The sequence below is a fragment of the Grus americana genome, chromosome 15, assembly GCF_028858705.1.
Source record: "Grus americana isolate bGruAme1 chromosome 15, bGruAme1.mat, whole genome shotgun sequence".
Classification (NCBI taxonomy): domain Eukaryota; kingdom Metazoa; phylum Chordata; class Aves; order Gruiformes; family Gruidae; genus Grus; species Grus americana.
In genome coordinates, this window is record NC_072866.1 from 6,883,259 (window position 1) to 6,897,044 (window position 13,786).

Below are 13,786 nucleotides of genomic sequence, written 5' to 3' on the forward strand. Positions count from 1 at the left end.
ATTAAGTATGTGAATGAAAGGATCAATTTGAAGCAAAGGAAAATGCAACTCATTAGCAAAGGTCTGCTAGGAGGTGTCAGTGCCAGTTTATGGGGCACTTAGTAGACTTCAGCTGGTGTAAAAAAGGTGATTTAGTCACTTTTCAAGAATGATGGGTTTGAAATGGAACACATGCAGAGAGGAGATGCAGGAGGATCAGGGAATGATGTGTTTACTTCCTGATATAGAATCATGGAATCATTTAGGTTGGAAAAGACCTCTAAGATAATTTTTGGGGCTTGTTTGAGGGGTCCTAGAGTAATGGTTAAAAGAAGATATGTTTGTTCAATATAAATTAATAAAATGGGTGGATAAAGAAAAAAATTTCACTTCATTTAACAAATACTGGCAAGAACCTGATACAATTTACTGGAGACTAAAGGTTGAAAGGCTTCCAACAGTCAGAATAGTCAGGTTTCAGACCTGTAGAAACGTAGTTTGTGTCAGAATGGAACCTAAGTTTATGATGAGGTAGATGTAATTGCCTGCAGTGGTGTAGGACTGTATCTGTGGTATTTCCACAAGACTTTTTGAGACTTCCACTTAATAAGAGAAATCAACACTGTTGCAATTTCACCCCTGAAACAAAGTGACTTTTGATACTAAAATATAATGAAGGTGATAAGAGAAAGCAAGGTGCATATAATATACATCTTATGTGTAACTTGTAAGATATCTGAATCACTGCTGATAAACTATATTGTGCCCTTTCTATGTAACTAAAATATGATAGGGAAATGCAAAATAAATATTAAAAAAACCCAGCATTGAATAACTTTAAACATGTGTTGTAAAGATAATTACACTTGTATATATTAACATTTTATGTTACATAAAACAACCAAAACCCAGAATCGTTAACTTCAGCAGCTATGTAACTTTTTTTCTTCCTTCCTTCATTCAGATAACAGTGATCTAATTGCTTGCACAGTCATAACAAAGGATGGGGGTCAAGTTCAAAGATTCCTGGCTGTGGATATTTACCAGATGAGTTTGGTTGAGCCAGATGTTGCCAGACTTGGATGGGGTGTAGTTAAGTTTGCAGGCCTTTTGCAGGTAAGAGAAATTTTCATCTGGGTGGTTACTTTTTCTCAGCTGAAAATCTACATTTATGTTGGATAAATAGTAATACCAATATTAGCTTACATATTTAAGCTCAGTACCATGCTTACTTGCTTCTTCGTACTAGTCTTTTTTCTAGTTCCTGCCTTTTAAACTATTTCTGGTTTTCTGAAGAAGTTTACATAGCTAACTAGAGGCACACTTGAAAATGAGGTAACTTCTCCAATATATATTGGGCTGTGTTCAAATGAACACCAAAATCATGTACAATTAGGATTGAGTCCCAAGCACTTTCCTTAAGTGGCACAGTAATGAACTCTCTTAGATTTCTGATCTTCCTACATAGGTAGGGAAGGTGATAAGTTGTAACTTCAATATGAGCTGTGTTTATCTAATTGATTTCAGAAGCTTTAAGAAGTTTCTCTCATTTATGTCTCTTTCTTGCCTTCACTGTTTGTATTTCCCAAAAATTCACTATGCTCAAATAATTTTATTGAATTTTAAACTGACTTAATCTCTATGAGTACAAATTTCTGAAGAACTAAATGCAAGGTTATACAACTTGCATAGTCTTTTTTTAATTATTTTTAACACAGAAACTGGGTTTTTTAGGAGCTGTAGTGGAGCATTCACAGGATTTTCTTTTAATGTTGATATTTAATCTATAGCTTAAAAATGCTAAATTTTCATTAGCTGCTTGCCTTCTGTTTCTTTTTAGGATATGCAGGTGACGGGGGTAGAGGATGACAGTAGAGCTCTGAACATAATTATTCATAAGCCTGCCTCAAGTCCTCATTCTAAGCCTTTCCCTATCCTTCAAGCTACATTTATATTTTCTGATCACATTCGCTGCATTATTGCAAAACAACGTCTTGCAAAAGGCCGTATCCAAGCGCGGCGTATGAAAATGCAGAGAATAGCAGGTAATCGGTTATTTTGAAATGATTCTGAGAAACAAGACACGTATGTCGTAGCAAGTCACTCTGTAACATAAGGATGTGTTAGATAAATCTAAGAAGTGGTGTGCCACAGAAAACTGTAAACCAGTGTCTAGTTTCCAAGCAATAGATTTTATTGGAGTAAAATACGTGTTTTCATATTTAATGATAGGCACATCAAAGAAACAATGAAAAAGAAGGAATCACATATTCTGATGTTGATGATAATGCTTAATGCTTGGATGTGGTGATGAGGAGCAATCCAAAATGTTAAGCAGAGTATCAGCAGCTAGATTTCTGTGTTTGGAGAAAATGCATGCGAAGGGATGAAGGAAAGAGTTAATTTGAGTGAATAGCAAAGAGTGATTAAAATATTACTTAAATATTCAAGTGAATGAAGAATAAATTGACGCTTACCAATAAACTGAATGAATTGGTGAGTTTAAAAAAGGAAACTTTGAAATACAGGAAGGAAAATAGGTGGGCAAATGGTAAAAGGACACCAGCTATCTCAGTTACTTGGATTGTCCAAGAGCAATAATGAACTAATCAGAGTTGTGAAAAACAAAGTCATAGCTCATTTAAAATTATTGAGTTGGCCAAAGAATTATTCTGATTACAGACTGTATAAGATTATTTTAGTGTCTTATGGTTCTGTAGGAAGCTAACTAGAGACAGTTTTATGTTTTGAGTTTACAAAATAAAAATGTCATACTCTTATGGCTTGTTTCATGTTTAAAATTTCAAAGCAAGTTTGTGGTTAATACAGGTCTATTTCGATAGTAAAACTTTAGGTTCAATGGTAATGCAAAATCATTTTTTTTCCATTTTAAAGCCAATTGTCTCTTTAAATGGCTCTCTGCGTTATTCAGTTGTAACTAATGAATTACTTCATTTGTACAGGGAAAAACTGAAGATTTTTTTCTAAAATAACTCCTATGGCTTGTTTAATGCAAGGAGCTGACTGTAATCCTTTTCTCCTCCACTGTATTCTGAGACTTCCTTAGTGTGAATGTGGTGTGGACAGTAATGGTAGAAAAAGTTGCCAGAAATGTTGTGTCTCTTCTTTTCCAATGCAATTGCAGCCGTAATTAAGAGGTAAATGCAGGCAAGTTATGTTAAATAATCTGGTTTAGTCTTAAGATCCTGAGCAAGCTATCAATTTTATTTTCACCTACTCTTCCTTTTATGTATTTTTGAGTAACAAAAATTATCAATTTAAACACAGCTCTCCTGGATCTTCCTGTTCAGCCTTCAACTGAAATTGTTATGGGTTTTGGACACAGCTCTGCAGCTACAGCCCAACACCTCCCATTTAGATTTTATGATCAGTCACGACGTGGTACCAGTGATCCTACAGTGCAACGCTCTGTTTTTGCATCTGTTGACAAAGTTCCAGGTAAGATTAGCATTTATTGTCAAGCAGTTTTTTCTTTGTGATTTGTATCTGCAAAAGCTGAACTGTAGCTTGTATAAGCAATGAAAAGCTTGCTGTGATCTGTTTCTGAATGCATAAGTGCAGGATGAGGCTTATGGAAAAATTTACTCCTAGAGAAACAAGTAGTACCTGGGTGTGTATTCCAGGTATGTTGTGAGCAGTACATCCACGGCAGTTTCTCCAAATACACTGGAAGTGTCTTATTACTTTGCCTTTTTTTACAAGCTGAGTTAGTTTAAATCATGTTTCACATACTCAGTATTTATGCAACACATATGTCAGTTGTGCATAGTTCCTCCTTTAATTTGGTTATGATCATTTTCTTGCCAGTTTGTAAAAATAGATGAGATACTGTGCAGTGCTTCATTTACCTTGGAGCTAGCGAGATAGAAAAGGGCCAGAGCTACTCCTAAAACATTAGCTTGAATTTGAGATTAAAGGAATGATTCTAAATCAATAAGGTTTTTGCTCTTTTGTCTCCTTATTGTCTGTTTCACAAATTGACTTCTCTGCAGAGGTTTTTTCCCAGATGGTGAACTTTTCTCCTTTTGGATTGAGTCATTTTAAAGTTGAATCTCATACTGCTTGAAAGTACTTAGTTTTGCTGAATTGTACAAAAAGGTGCAATCTTGTTACCACTAGCAGCCAATCATTTCACAAAACTCAGCTTTTCTCTTTACATGTGATTCAGTAATTCAAAATTTAAATGCCCTACTTAGAAAGCAGATGTTCTACTGCCTTAGGACTAAATTGGAGCTCATCTTGCCTGAGCCCTGAGTCTGGGGAACAGAAATCATAAAAGCATTTGTATTGCTGGTGAGGTTTCCCAAAAGACAAGTCTATGTTGTATGATGGGAATGTATTTCCTTATTTGACATGACTTCCATGGAAAAGGTGTGGTTGAAAAGATGCCAGTGTTACTGTTTCAGAATTAGCCTTCTCTAGGAAGAGTGTGCTTGTGTTCATAACAAGTGACTTCATCTACTAATTTTTTTCTTTCCACCCACCCCCACCCCCCCTCGGAGGGGGAGGTGTTGGGGGGTGGTGCAGCACTGTACTTTCTTCAAACAGCCACATAGTTACTTTGAATTCCAGGAAATGGAGACTTCCACTGTATGCACATGCAAATCTAGAAGAAAAAGTATTTTGAACCTTTTATTTGATACCAAATATGAGAAACCAGGCACAGAACATGAAGTATTTCAAATGCTACGTTTTTAAAATGCATTTTATAATAGCTAGTAGTATAATAAAAATGGATTAAAATGTTGTTTTAAATCTGATTACAAAGTAAATATCAAATGCCTCTTCTTTTTCCCCTTATCTTCACTAATGAATGAATGAGGTGTCCTAGTTCTGAATGATTTTCATAGGAATCTGTTTGTGTTTATCCCTTAATCAGGCTTGGAGTGATTTTTTTACTTTAAAGGAAAGATTTTGTGCCTTTTAAAAAATTATTGATCAAGTTGCAGTTAAATTACTAGCTTCATCTATTCATTTGTTAATGCCACTTTAAGTGGTGTTTAATAGTTCTGCAAAGCTCATATAGTCTGTGAGAAACCTAATAATAGAAAGATGTTAACTTGATTGTACTTGTAAGAAACAAGTTACGCTTTCCCTTGGTGATTGTGGGTTTTGTTCATTTAAAGGAGAGCTATGTTTTTAGAAGATTATCACTTTTTTTTTTTTAGAAGAACCACGTCAGTTCTGTACATCCACTGTGGTTTTTAAGAAATTGACAATGATATAAACATTTTCAGCCCTCCTGCAAGTTTCAGTCTGTGGAGAATTTTAATACAACTATTGTCTCAATTCCCCAAATCCTCTTCTCAATGAATTCAGAATTTTAAAGAACACTTATTTCAGTTTCTATTGTAGTGCTTACATAAAGCTCTACATATTTCACTAGAGAGCATGTGGTTACCTTATTGTAGTCAAGCTGTGCTTCACTTTATTGTTTCATGGTCCAAAGTTAAAATCTGCTTGATATCTAGGGGGAAGAGGGTGAGGGTTGTTATAGCTTAAAACTAGGTTTTGTGCAAGATGGGTGAAAGGTGACAAAAATATAACAGACTATGCTTCAGAACATCCCTGTTAATACTTTTTATAAAAAAGTATGGGTTATGCAAATGCAGTGAGATGATATAATCATCCCAGATGACTGGCCTGATAAACTGGGTGATTCTTAGCAGAGAAGAACAGAAGCAAAATCCTTCGCTTGATTAAGTGACTTCAGAGTCTATTTTAGGTTAATGGCCCTTGCCAGAATGTTAGAGCATTTTAAGGATAGTTTAGCTGGCTGGACTGTTCACCATCTTATTTATTTGCTATGTATTCATATGATGCTTTTGAGCACTCTTTATGTAAATAATTACATTGTTTTCAAAGAAACAAGCAGTGTCAGTAGGTGCCCTGTGAACATAGGTCTTATACTGAAGGTAAGTAAACAATCACTTCCTCTCCAAGCAAACACAAATACTAGTTTCAAATACCAGCTGTGTACTGAGATGTATATGCTCAGTGTGTCTTAAGGGAAATCTTAATGATTTCCTGCAAAATGTACACCTAAATATTTTAACAAGTGTGGTCACTTTTCTAGTGAAAATATTTATTTTGGGAAGCAAAATAAATCAATAGATCTCTCTTACTATTTTCTCCATTGTTAATACTTTCGTACATGATGATGGTAATAAGATTTTGGTGGAAAAGTTGGAAAAAACCCTTCTTGTTAATATTAGCCATTGCAAGCAAAGTATAGCCATCTTAATTTTAAAATCTGAAGGAAGAAAAATGGTCTTCTATAGCTTTGTAACCCTTTAAATGAAAGAGAAAATGTGAGAATTCTGTATGAAGTTTGCATCACGTGGGAATAGGAAAACTTTAAACAAAGCCCAAGAATTGCTCAAGCAGTGTTTGAGATAGTCCAGGTTTATGTGAAGAAAATGTATTTTAGTTTTGTCAAATATTATTCACTCAAAAAGCATATTGTACGCTGCAAAAAATGGTGTGCCCTTCTTTAGCAGGCCACCACAGGTGGGCATAAAATCATAGATTTTTTTTTAATTAATAATATGAATGTATTCTTGAAATGCATATAATCTTTTGTAATTTGCCTTCTCCATCTGTAGTAAGAAAGCAGATAGTTTTGATCAAAGTACTAATGAGAGGCTTGACATTCACAGGTGATGAGCATCTATACTTGTTAACTGATTTCATGGGGTTAGATTGCTCAGCACATTTGAATATCATAGTCTAGTTATTCTGGAACTGTATTGTGGGACTCTGATCAACCCTTTCATGGTTGTCATCAACCACAACTACCATAGCAACAACAGATTGGGAGAATTCCAGTGCGAGATGGTTGAATTGTCTCATGCTCCATAACTCTAGGATACAGTTGCTTATATAGCCCAGTAGTTTTTAATTCCTTTGTTCTACATAGGAATAATGGAAGACAACTGCTAACTCAGTTTGTCACCTCTGTTTGTTTTTTTCTAATTAATATTCTTTGAACCATTCGAAGTTTGATATTTACTTATGGCTGCTGCTTTTAAAGACCCAACTCTGCTACCTTTTTATACATATTTATATTGCCTGTTCATCAAAATTATGGGGTATGAACTAGATACTAATCTTCCTGTCATCAGAATGATCTAGAACTAAGTTATTTCTGTGCAGAGGTATTCAAGCAAAAGTGCTTAATTAAGGTGGTTCGACAGCACTAAGATTACAGAAGATAACAACTAACTCAATTTGTGTAATATGAATTACTGCTTGTATGCAAGAAATGAAGGATGCCATTTAAACTGAGTTAAATATGCGGGACTGCTAGTTAGATTTTTTTTATTTTTTTCTAATAAGAAATAGGTTTGAAAACAATCGTTCACTGTTACTACTTGGGAAGTTTACTATTTACAAGGATTATTTCCAGTAAAAACCCAGCACTTCAAAATAGCACAGTCTGAAACTGAGAATTCTCAAGTCTTGTGGTTTAGTGCTGACATATGCTTTAGCTCTCTCCATGCCAGTTGAACTACAGTAACTATTCCAATTTCTTTCAACTTGTGGAAGGGATTTCTCTGGTTGATAGAAGAAATTGTGGCATTCTTTAGTATTAGAATTCCTTTGTGCATTAAAGGACAGGCAAAATAAATGCTGTCTCAACAAAGCATCGCTTATAATCAGGATGTGCTGGCAAAGACTTAAGTCCCCTGATCACTGGACTCGAAACTAGTCTGTGAGTATACTAAATCAATGAGAAGAACTGCGAACAAAGGTACAGTCATCGTATAGTGGCATTGCATGGCAAATGTGGCGACTGAAAATGTCAGTTAATCCTTTTTTTTAATGCTGGTTGAAGTTGCAACAGCTACTGGCAACAGGGCTCCAAGTGAGATTTTTTTTGTACGTGGTTTTTCTTGCCATCAAAAACAGTTTTTGCATTAAACCAGTTATTCTTCAGTTTTATGAGGTTGTAACAGACTTTCTTAAATGTAAACAATCCCTACAAGTTTAAATTTTTACAAAGCGCATCAGGTTTTATAAGGCAGAATAGCACCTTGCAAAGATGCAACATAACTAATGAAAGAAATAATTTTCAGGCATGTGAGGATGTTTTTTTCATTCATACTTGCAAAAAAGCCTGAGTTCAGCATTGCCTTGACCTCCACCATGTGGAAGGACTTGAGAATTTTTTTGAGATAATTACACTTAGAACAGAATAGAAAGAAATTGGAATATTTCTTGGGTATTGGGGTAATGAAGATATTGGTGTAATGAAGATATGGTTTACAATGAGAAGACAGTTTCTGCTTTCTTGGCCGTGGGTTTTTTTTCTACTTGTCAGGCTTTTTCTTTTTGTCTTGCTTGTCCTGTCCTCTGCTACCACCACCCCTTCCCCTTCTCATCTTCAAATTTTAATCTTGGGAGATCTTATAGTTCAGGCAGTCTTTTACATGAAATCATTTATAAGACAATAAGAAGATTTTTCTCAAATTTACAAGAAAGATTTGCATTAATTGTTTAAGAAAAAGTTTCTTTAAAGAAAAGCTGCAAAGCTATTTCAGGTTTTGGCATGAAATTTTGCTGCTGTTGTGTAAAACATGACAAAAGGATAACTAATGATACATATTTTATGAAAGAAACCCAGACTTACGAAAGATTGTGATTATGGAAATAAGATCTTCTCCAAGGAACTGGGAAGGTACAAGTTTACAGTAATACCTTACTGAGTCTTGAATAGAAAGTTAAGAGTCATAAAGTAGTAACAAAGGCACCTGTAGAACCTTTTGAGTGTTATTTTACTTCCTGCAGCCATGATTAATTCTGCTCACCTTTTCTTGGCGGGTAGTTCCTGAAGGAGTTTCCTGGTTAGAATATTTGTTCTTGATCGGTAGTTTCCCAGTTACAGTATTTTGAATGATTTAGACTTATACTTCCCTGTCACCTAAATTTTCTTCCTGAAGCACACTTAAAATCCTTCCTCTGCAGTTGTGTTGGGAGAGAAAATATGTTAAGATCACTTGCAAGCAATGTTTCAGTGTAAGGCCATGAATCTGAGCACTGTTCTGCAGAAACTTGAGGCAGGCAATCTTACTGAATTAGACCAGGTTTTCCTATGATAGTCACAGTAGACCTTGTTTACTTTTTCTACTGTTTCTACTATTTTGGTGAGAATGTAAGAGTTCTTCTGCCTTGAAGTGCAAACCTTTTGTGGATATAGAATGCCTTGGATGTGTACAACTTTTTCCAGCCCTATAAGGGAAACAAAATATATTGCCATAAGCACTTTTATACAAATGGCTTTAGTAACTGTTCCAAAACCAAGTTTCATTCATTTTAACAGATGGCTTTGCCTCATTTCTGTGGTCACAAGTCCATTGATTATTCCTTGTTTCCCATCCTAATTGGTGTTTCAAAATATGAAGTATGTATGAGAAACCTAATGCACATTTGCTGTATTAAAAACTATACATATCAGTGGCTCTGAGTGCTATAGAAGTCTTTCACGTTTGAGGTAGTTTAGTTTGTGGTTAACTTTTTGCAGACTATCAGGCGTCACTCTGTGTAACCTCATTTTAACTTATCTAAATGATTGTAGAAGATCAATCAGTTTGGTTTCTGAAATAAAATACATGGATTTAGTTACGTTTATGGAATAATTAGTTGCTTACCGAAGTACTTTTTTTTTTTTTTTTTTTTTTTTAACTAAAATAGATGTCTCTTACCATGGTGGTTATTTAATTCTTTCAAGTGGTGTTCATCTGGGACATAATGAATGGTAACTTAAAATAAGAGAAAAGCTTGGTAAAAGTGGCATGTACCCATCTCAAACTATTATGCAACTACTACACCAATTCAGATAGCATTGTGTTTTGGTAAATGGTTTTTAGTCTAGCTCTTGAGTATAAGCAGGGGAGGTAGAGGGTAAGAGGTGGGACCACGAATTAAGTCAGATTATTAACAGGACTGATGTTTGTTAGCTTCTTCTCTGAGTTTTCCTTTCTTCGTCCATTCTGGCTTTTTTTCCTTGTAAAACAAGCTGTCAGTATGTGTTGCTGCTAACAGCGTTTTCCTGACTTGTCATGCCTGTGTTTTAAAGCTTTCATATGCTTCTTGTAACAAGTCCATTTAAATTGAATTTTGACTGGCTGCCTGTTGCAAGGCACCAGCAAATGCCCCATATAGGAGACTTTCTATAATGAGTGAATGGTCCATCCAGTGCCATGGGAGATTCCTGATATAAGAGAGTAAAGAATTGTGTGGTGCATTTGCTTTCTCTCTTACCTGATTGTCAGATAGTTTCCTTTTCAGTGTTCACTGTGCAGTGAAGACAACAAGTAGTATGTAGTTTGGTGTTTCATAGTGCACGTTGTGGCTACTTTCCATAATTCAGAGGACTACCAATGAAAAGTAAATTTTTGCATTAATACTCTTCCGTGGGAGAGCAAGGAGGGCTGCAGAAGCAACTGAGTTGTGTACATCACCTGAAATACAGCCCATATTAAAGATACTTCTTTTGCTGTAAGAAGTGCTTCAACTTCTGTAAAGCTGCTTGCTATCAAAACCTGAAGACATGACTAAAAGCTTCCAAGTACTAGAAGAAATGTCTGCCAAAGGAAAGTCTTACTAATATAACTGAGGAATCCCTATAGGCATGTCATTGTGAGGAGAGTTGCTGAAAACCACGAGAAGGGTGTAATCTAAAGAAAGAAAGAGATCGAGGAATATGAACAGCGGTTCTTGTCTTCATTGGACTTGCGTGGGAAGGGCAGTTCATGAACTTTTCTTTCAGAGCATGTTGTAAATTCCAGCAGGTAATTCCGTAGCATTCTAAGATGCTAGACCTTTAAGATTTTGATTCTTCTGCATTTTTGTAATACCGATGTGGTTCAAGATCAAATGATTGACTTACATAACAACAACTATGAAAACAGCAAGTTGAAAATTCAGCTGAAAAATCAGAGCAAAACAGGGAAAATTACTACTAGTTGAAAGATACAGTAAAGGGCAACTGGGAGATATCCTGACTTGTTCAGTCTAATCACAAGTGAGTTAGCAGGTCATCCCAAAGCACGGGTCTTCAACATATTAGGATCAACAGAGTGTGTGAAAATAATTTCTGAAATTTTTCAGAGCTGGAGTAACAAGTAAACTTGTTATCAAGCCTGGACCTTTTATAGTGTCACTGAACAACTTTTTTCTGATAATCTGGCAGAGGATTGATGCAAGAGTTAAGTGTTCTGACTTTCTCGATCTGAAGTCTGCTGAAAGCCAGAGCATGCTTACTTGCTTCTGTCCTAGCAATGATAAACTCATCTTGTTGCTAAATGAAAATATTATCTTTAAAAAAGTCTTAACACTTGTGGAAAACACAAGATGTTTTAAACAATAAACAAAAATGTATTTTCAGGTATAATAGAAGATGACTTCTCAAGAAAAAGAAGAAAAACCTTTGTTAAAGCAACATGCTTTTGAAACACCAAGTAGACTCTTTGGTTTTCTTTCTTTTGCTCAATATTACAACTCTTCTCAAATACTAACTACATTCTTACAAGACTGATGTTGTAAAGTGTTCTCTTCCAAAGATACTCTTGTATTTCTGGTTATGTTGAGAGGAAATAATGGTTAAACGCGTGAATGTCTGAAATTTAGTGTTAAATTTAATTTGAAATTATCACCAGTGAATCATGTAAACCAGACAGATTACCAATAAGGTAATAAAAAATAAGGATGTTCATAAATACAAGCTAGTTATGTCAAATAAGTTTTTTATATAGTATCTGTTTTGTACAAAGTTACCATATAATAATTCTCACCCATAAAAGAAAAATTAACTAATTGTTTACTTCTACTAAATGTTCAGCATGTGCTTGCAGTGCTACTGGACTTAGAGGAGACACCTTTGTGGGCGCTTATTTTAGTAGAATATGACTGAATGGCAACATAACGCATTTACACATAACCTGAAGAATAAATTTGAGTTGTCTTGGCTCATAACATGCTTCACAAAATATTTTGCACAGCGTACAGGGTAAAATTATTGTTTACTTTCTCATTTAGTGTAGTCTTATGTAATGAATGCTCATCTTGACTAAATCTGAAATTAAATATTTTATAGTACATCATTCTCAGGTTATTCAGTTCTGAGATGTTTGGTTTAAGAAACCAGGGATTTGAATCCCTTCCTTGCACTTCTTTCCTAAATTGCTTACTTCCAATGGATTTCCCTGTGCTGCAGGTTCTTGATACTTTCTGAAATTGCATCTTGTAGGAGAAAGTGCGTGAGTCATTGTATGTGAGGAGGGAAGGAACTAAAATGAAGTTTTTGGGGTTTTTTTTAAGGCATGTCAAAGATGGAAGCAGGGGGGTGCAGAGGAAGGAGAAAGGAATCAATACAAGATTATATTAGAAAGAAGAGGATGCTACAGTGCAAAGAATTTCAGGAAATATTAGACTGAAAACCAGAAGAAGACTTATTTTAAAAGTGCTGTCAGACACTGTATAGACTGTTTGACTTACAAGAAGGTGGTTGAAATCCAATGCAGCATTAGATTTGATTGATAAAATTTTCTGAAGTTATCATTTCTGCAATAAAAAAATGTAATGCAAGCTTTCCATCCAAGAGGTTTTTTGATTCACTTTTACTAACCATTTTCCTTATCACATTAAGATCTGTAACCCATTAATTTATTGAATATACCAAAAACTGAAGAGTTTTGACATGTTTTGACTGTGTTTGTGTAAGGTCTAAGTTTTAAAATGTTTTGAATCCCTTGACCTCTACTTTCTTGTTCATTGATCAGCATTTATAGATAGCATGTTTTCAGTAAGATTCATTCAGATTTTCAGGCTTCTGAGATGAAGGTGAGAGTGAGTGCATCCTCAGGGTCACTGCATGAAATTAACACCACTTTGCAATATTCACTCTTACCCTTTCTCAGTTGGTTGATGTAGGTTAACTCTTTCAAGTTAATTATTAACTCATAAACTTCCTTGTCCTGTTTTTCAGGCTTTGCTGTAGCCCAGTGTATAAATCAGCACAATCCATCACCGCTGTCATCACCATCACCTTCCAGTGGCAGTGGGAGTACGGGGCGCTGTGATTCAGTGACTGCAAGCTCAACATCCACTCCTTCTGCTGCACAGAGCCCATCAGGTATTAAATCACGATTTTCAGCCTAGGCACCAAGTGATGCAGAGTAGTTTATTGTAAAATTAAGTTACTAGGTTATTGGCTTAAATATAGAGTAGGGCTTTATGTTTTTAGATCACCCGATCATTTAACTAAACCAGTTAAAGTAAATTGTGGTGCAAATTTTAATGATCTCTGCAGCGTTCTGGAATTCTAGTAAATACTTGGTATGTTCCAGAATTTTAAGTACTGGTGAAATAATGTCCTGCTTGTCTGATTTGTCTCCTAGCACATACAACTTAAAATGCTGGGGTTTGGTTTTTTTTAGAAACTGAAGTATTGCTTTGCATAAATTTGTACTCTTAACCGTTAACTTTTCACCCTTGTGGATAAGTTGATCTCCACATGAAGCGTCTTTTTTGAACTTGGTGACACGTGCATTTGTATGTTTGTCTGATACTTATGTTAATTTTAAACAATGGGCCAAATATGTAATATTTGAAAATAGTTATTTAGGATGCTAGTATCATAAAGGTTTTGCGCTAACACTCTTCTGGCTGAACACCACCACATTTGAGGATGCTGTTTCATTGGTGCGGAAGAAGCTGCCATATAAACAGACTGACAGTATAACTCACAAATGTAGCTACCATGTGTTTGAGTTGGTCAGTATAT

The 13,786-nt window shown here is 35.3% G+C and overlaps 1 protein-coding gene across 11 annotated transcripts in view; it reads left to right on the forward strand.

Moving 5' to 3' along the window:
* Window positions 1-13,786, forward strand: part of CLEC16A (C-type lectin domain containing 16A) — a 96,416-nt gene that overhangs the window by 55,646 nt on the left and 26,984 nt on the right. For all 11 annotated transcript variants that reach the window (XR_008579403.1, XR_008579404.1, XR_008579402.1 and 8 more), the window contains 4 exons: window positions 944-1,095; window positions 1,820-2,024; window positions 3,268-3,438; window positions 12,989-13,135. Coding sequence is in view for 7 of the 11 variants with exons in the window: in XM_054843013.1 (XP_054698988.1) it covers window positions 944-1,095; window positions 1,820-2,024; window positions 3,268-3,438; window positions 12,989-13,135 (675 nt within the window). In the remaining 4 variants the exon portion in view is untranslated. The remainder of the gene's footprint in view (window positions 1-943; window positions 1,096-1,819; window positions 2,025-3,267; window positions 3,439-12,988; window positions 13,136-13,786) is intronic.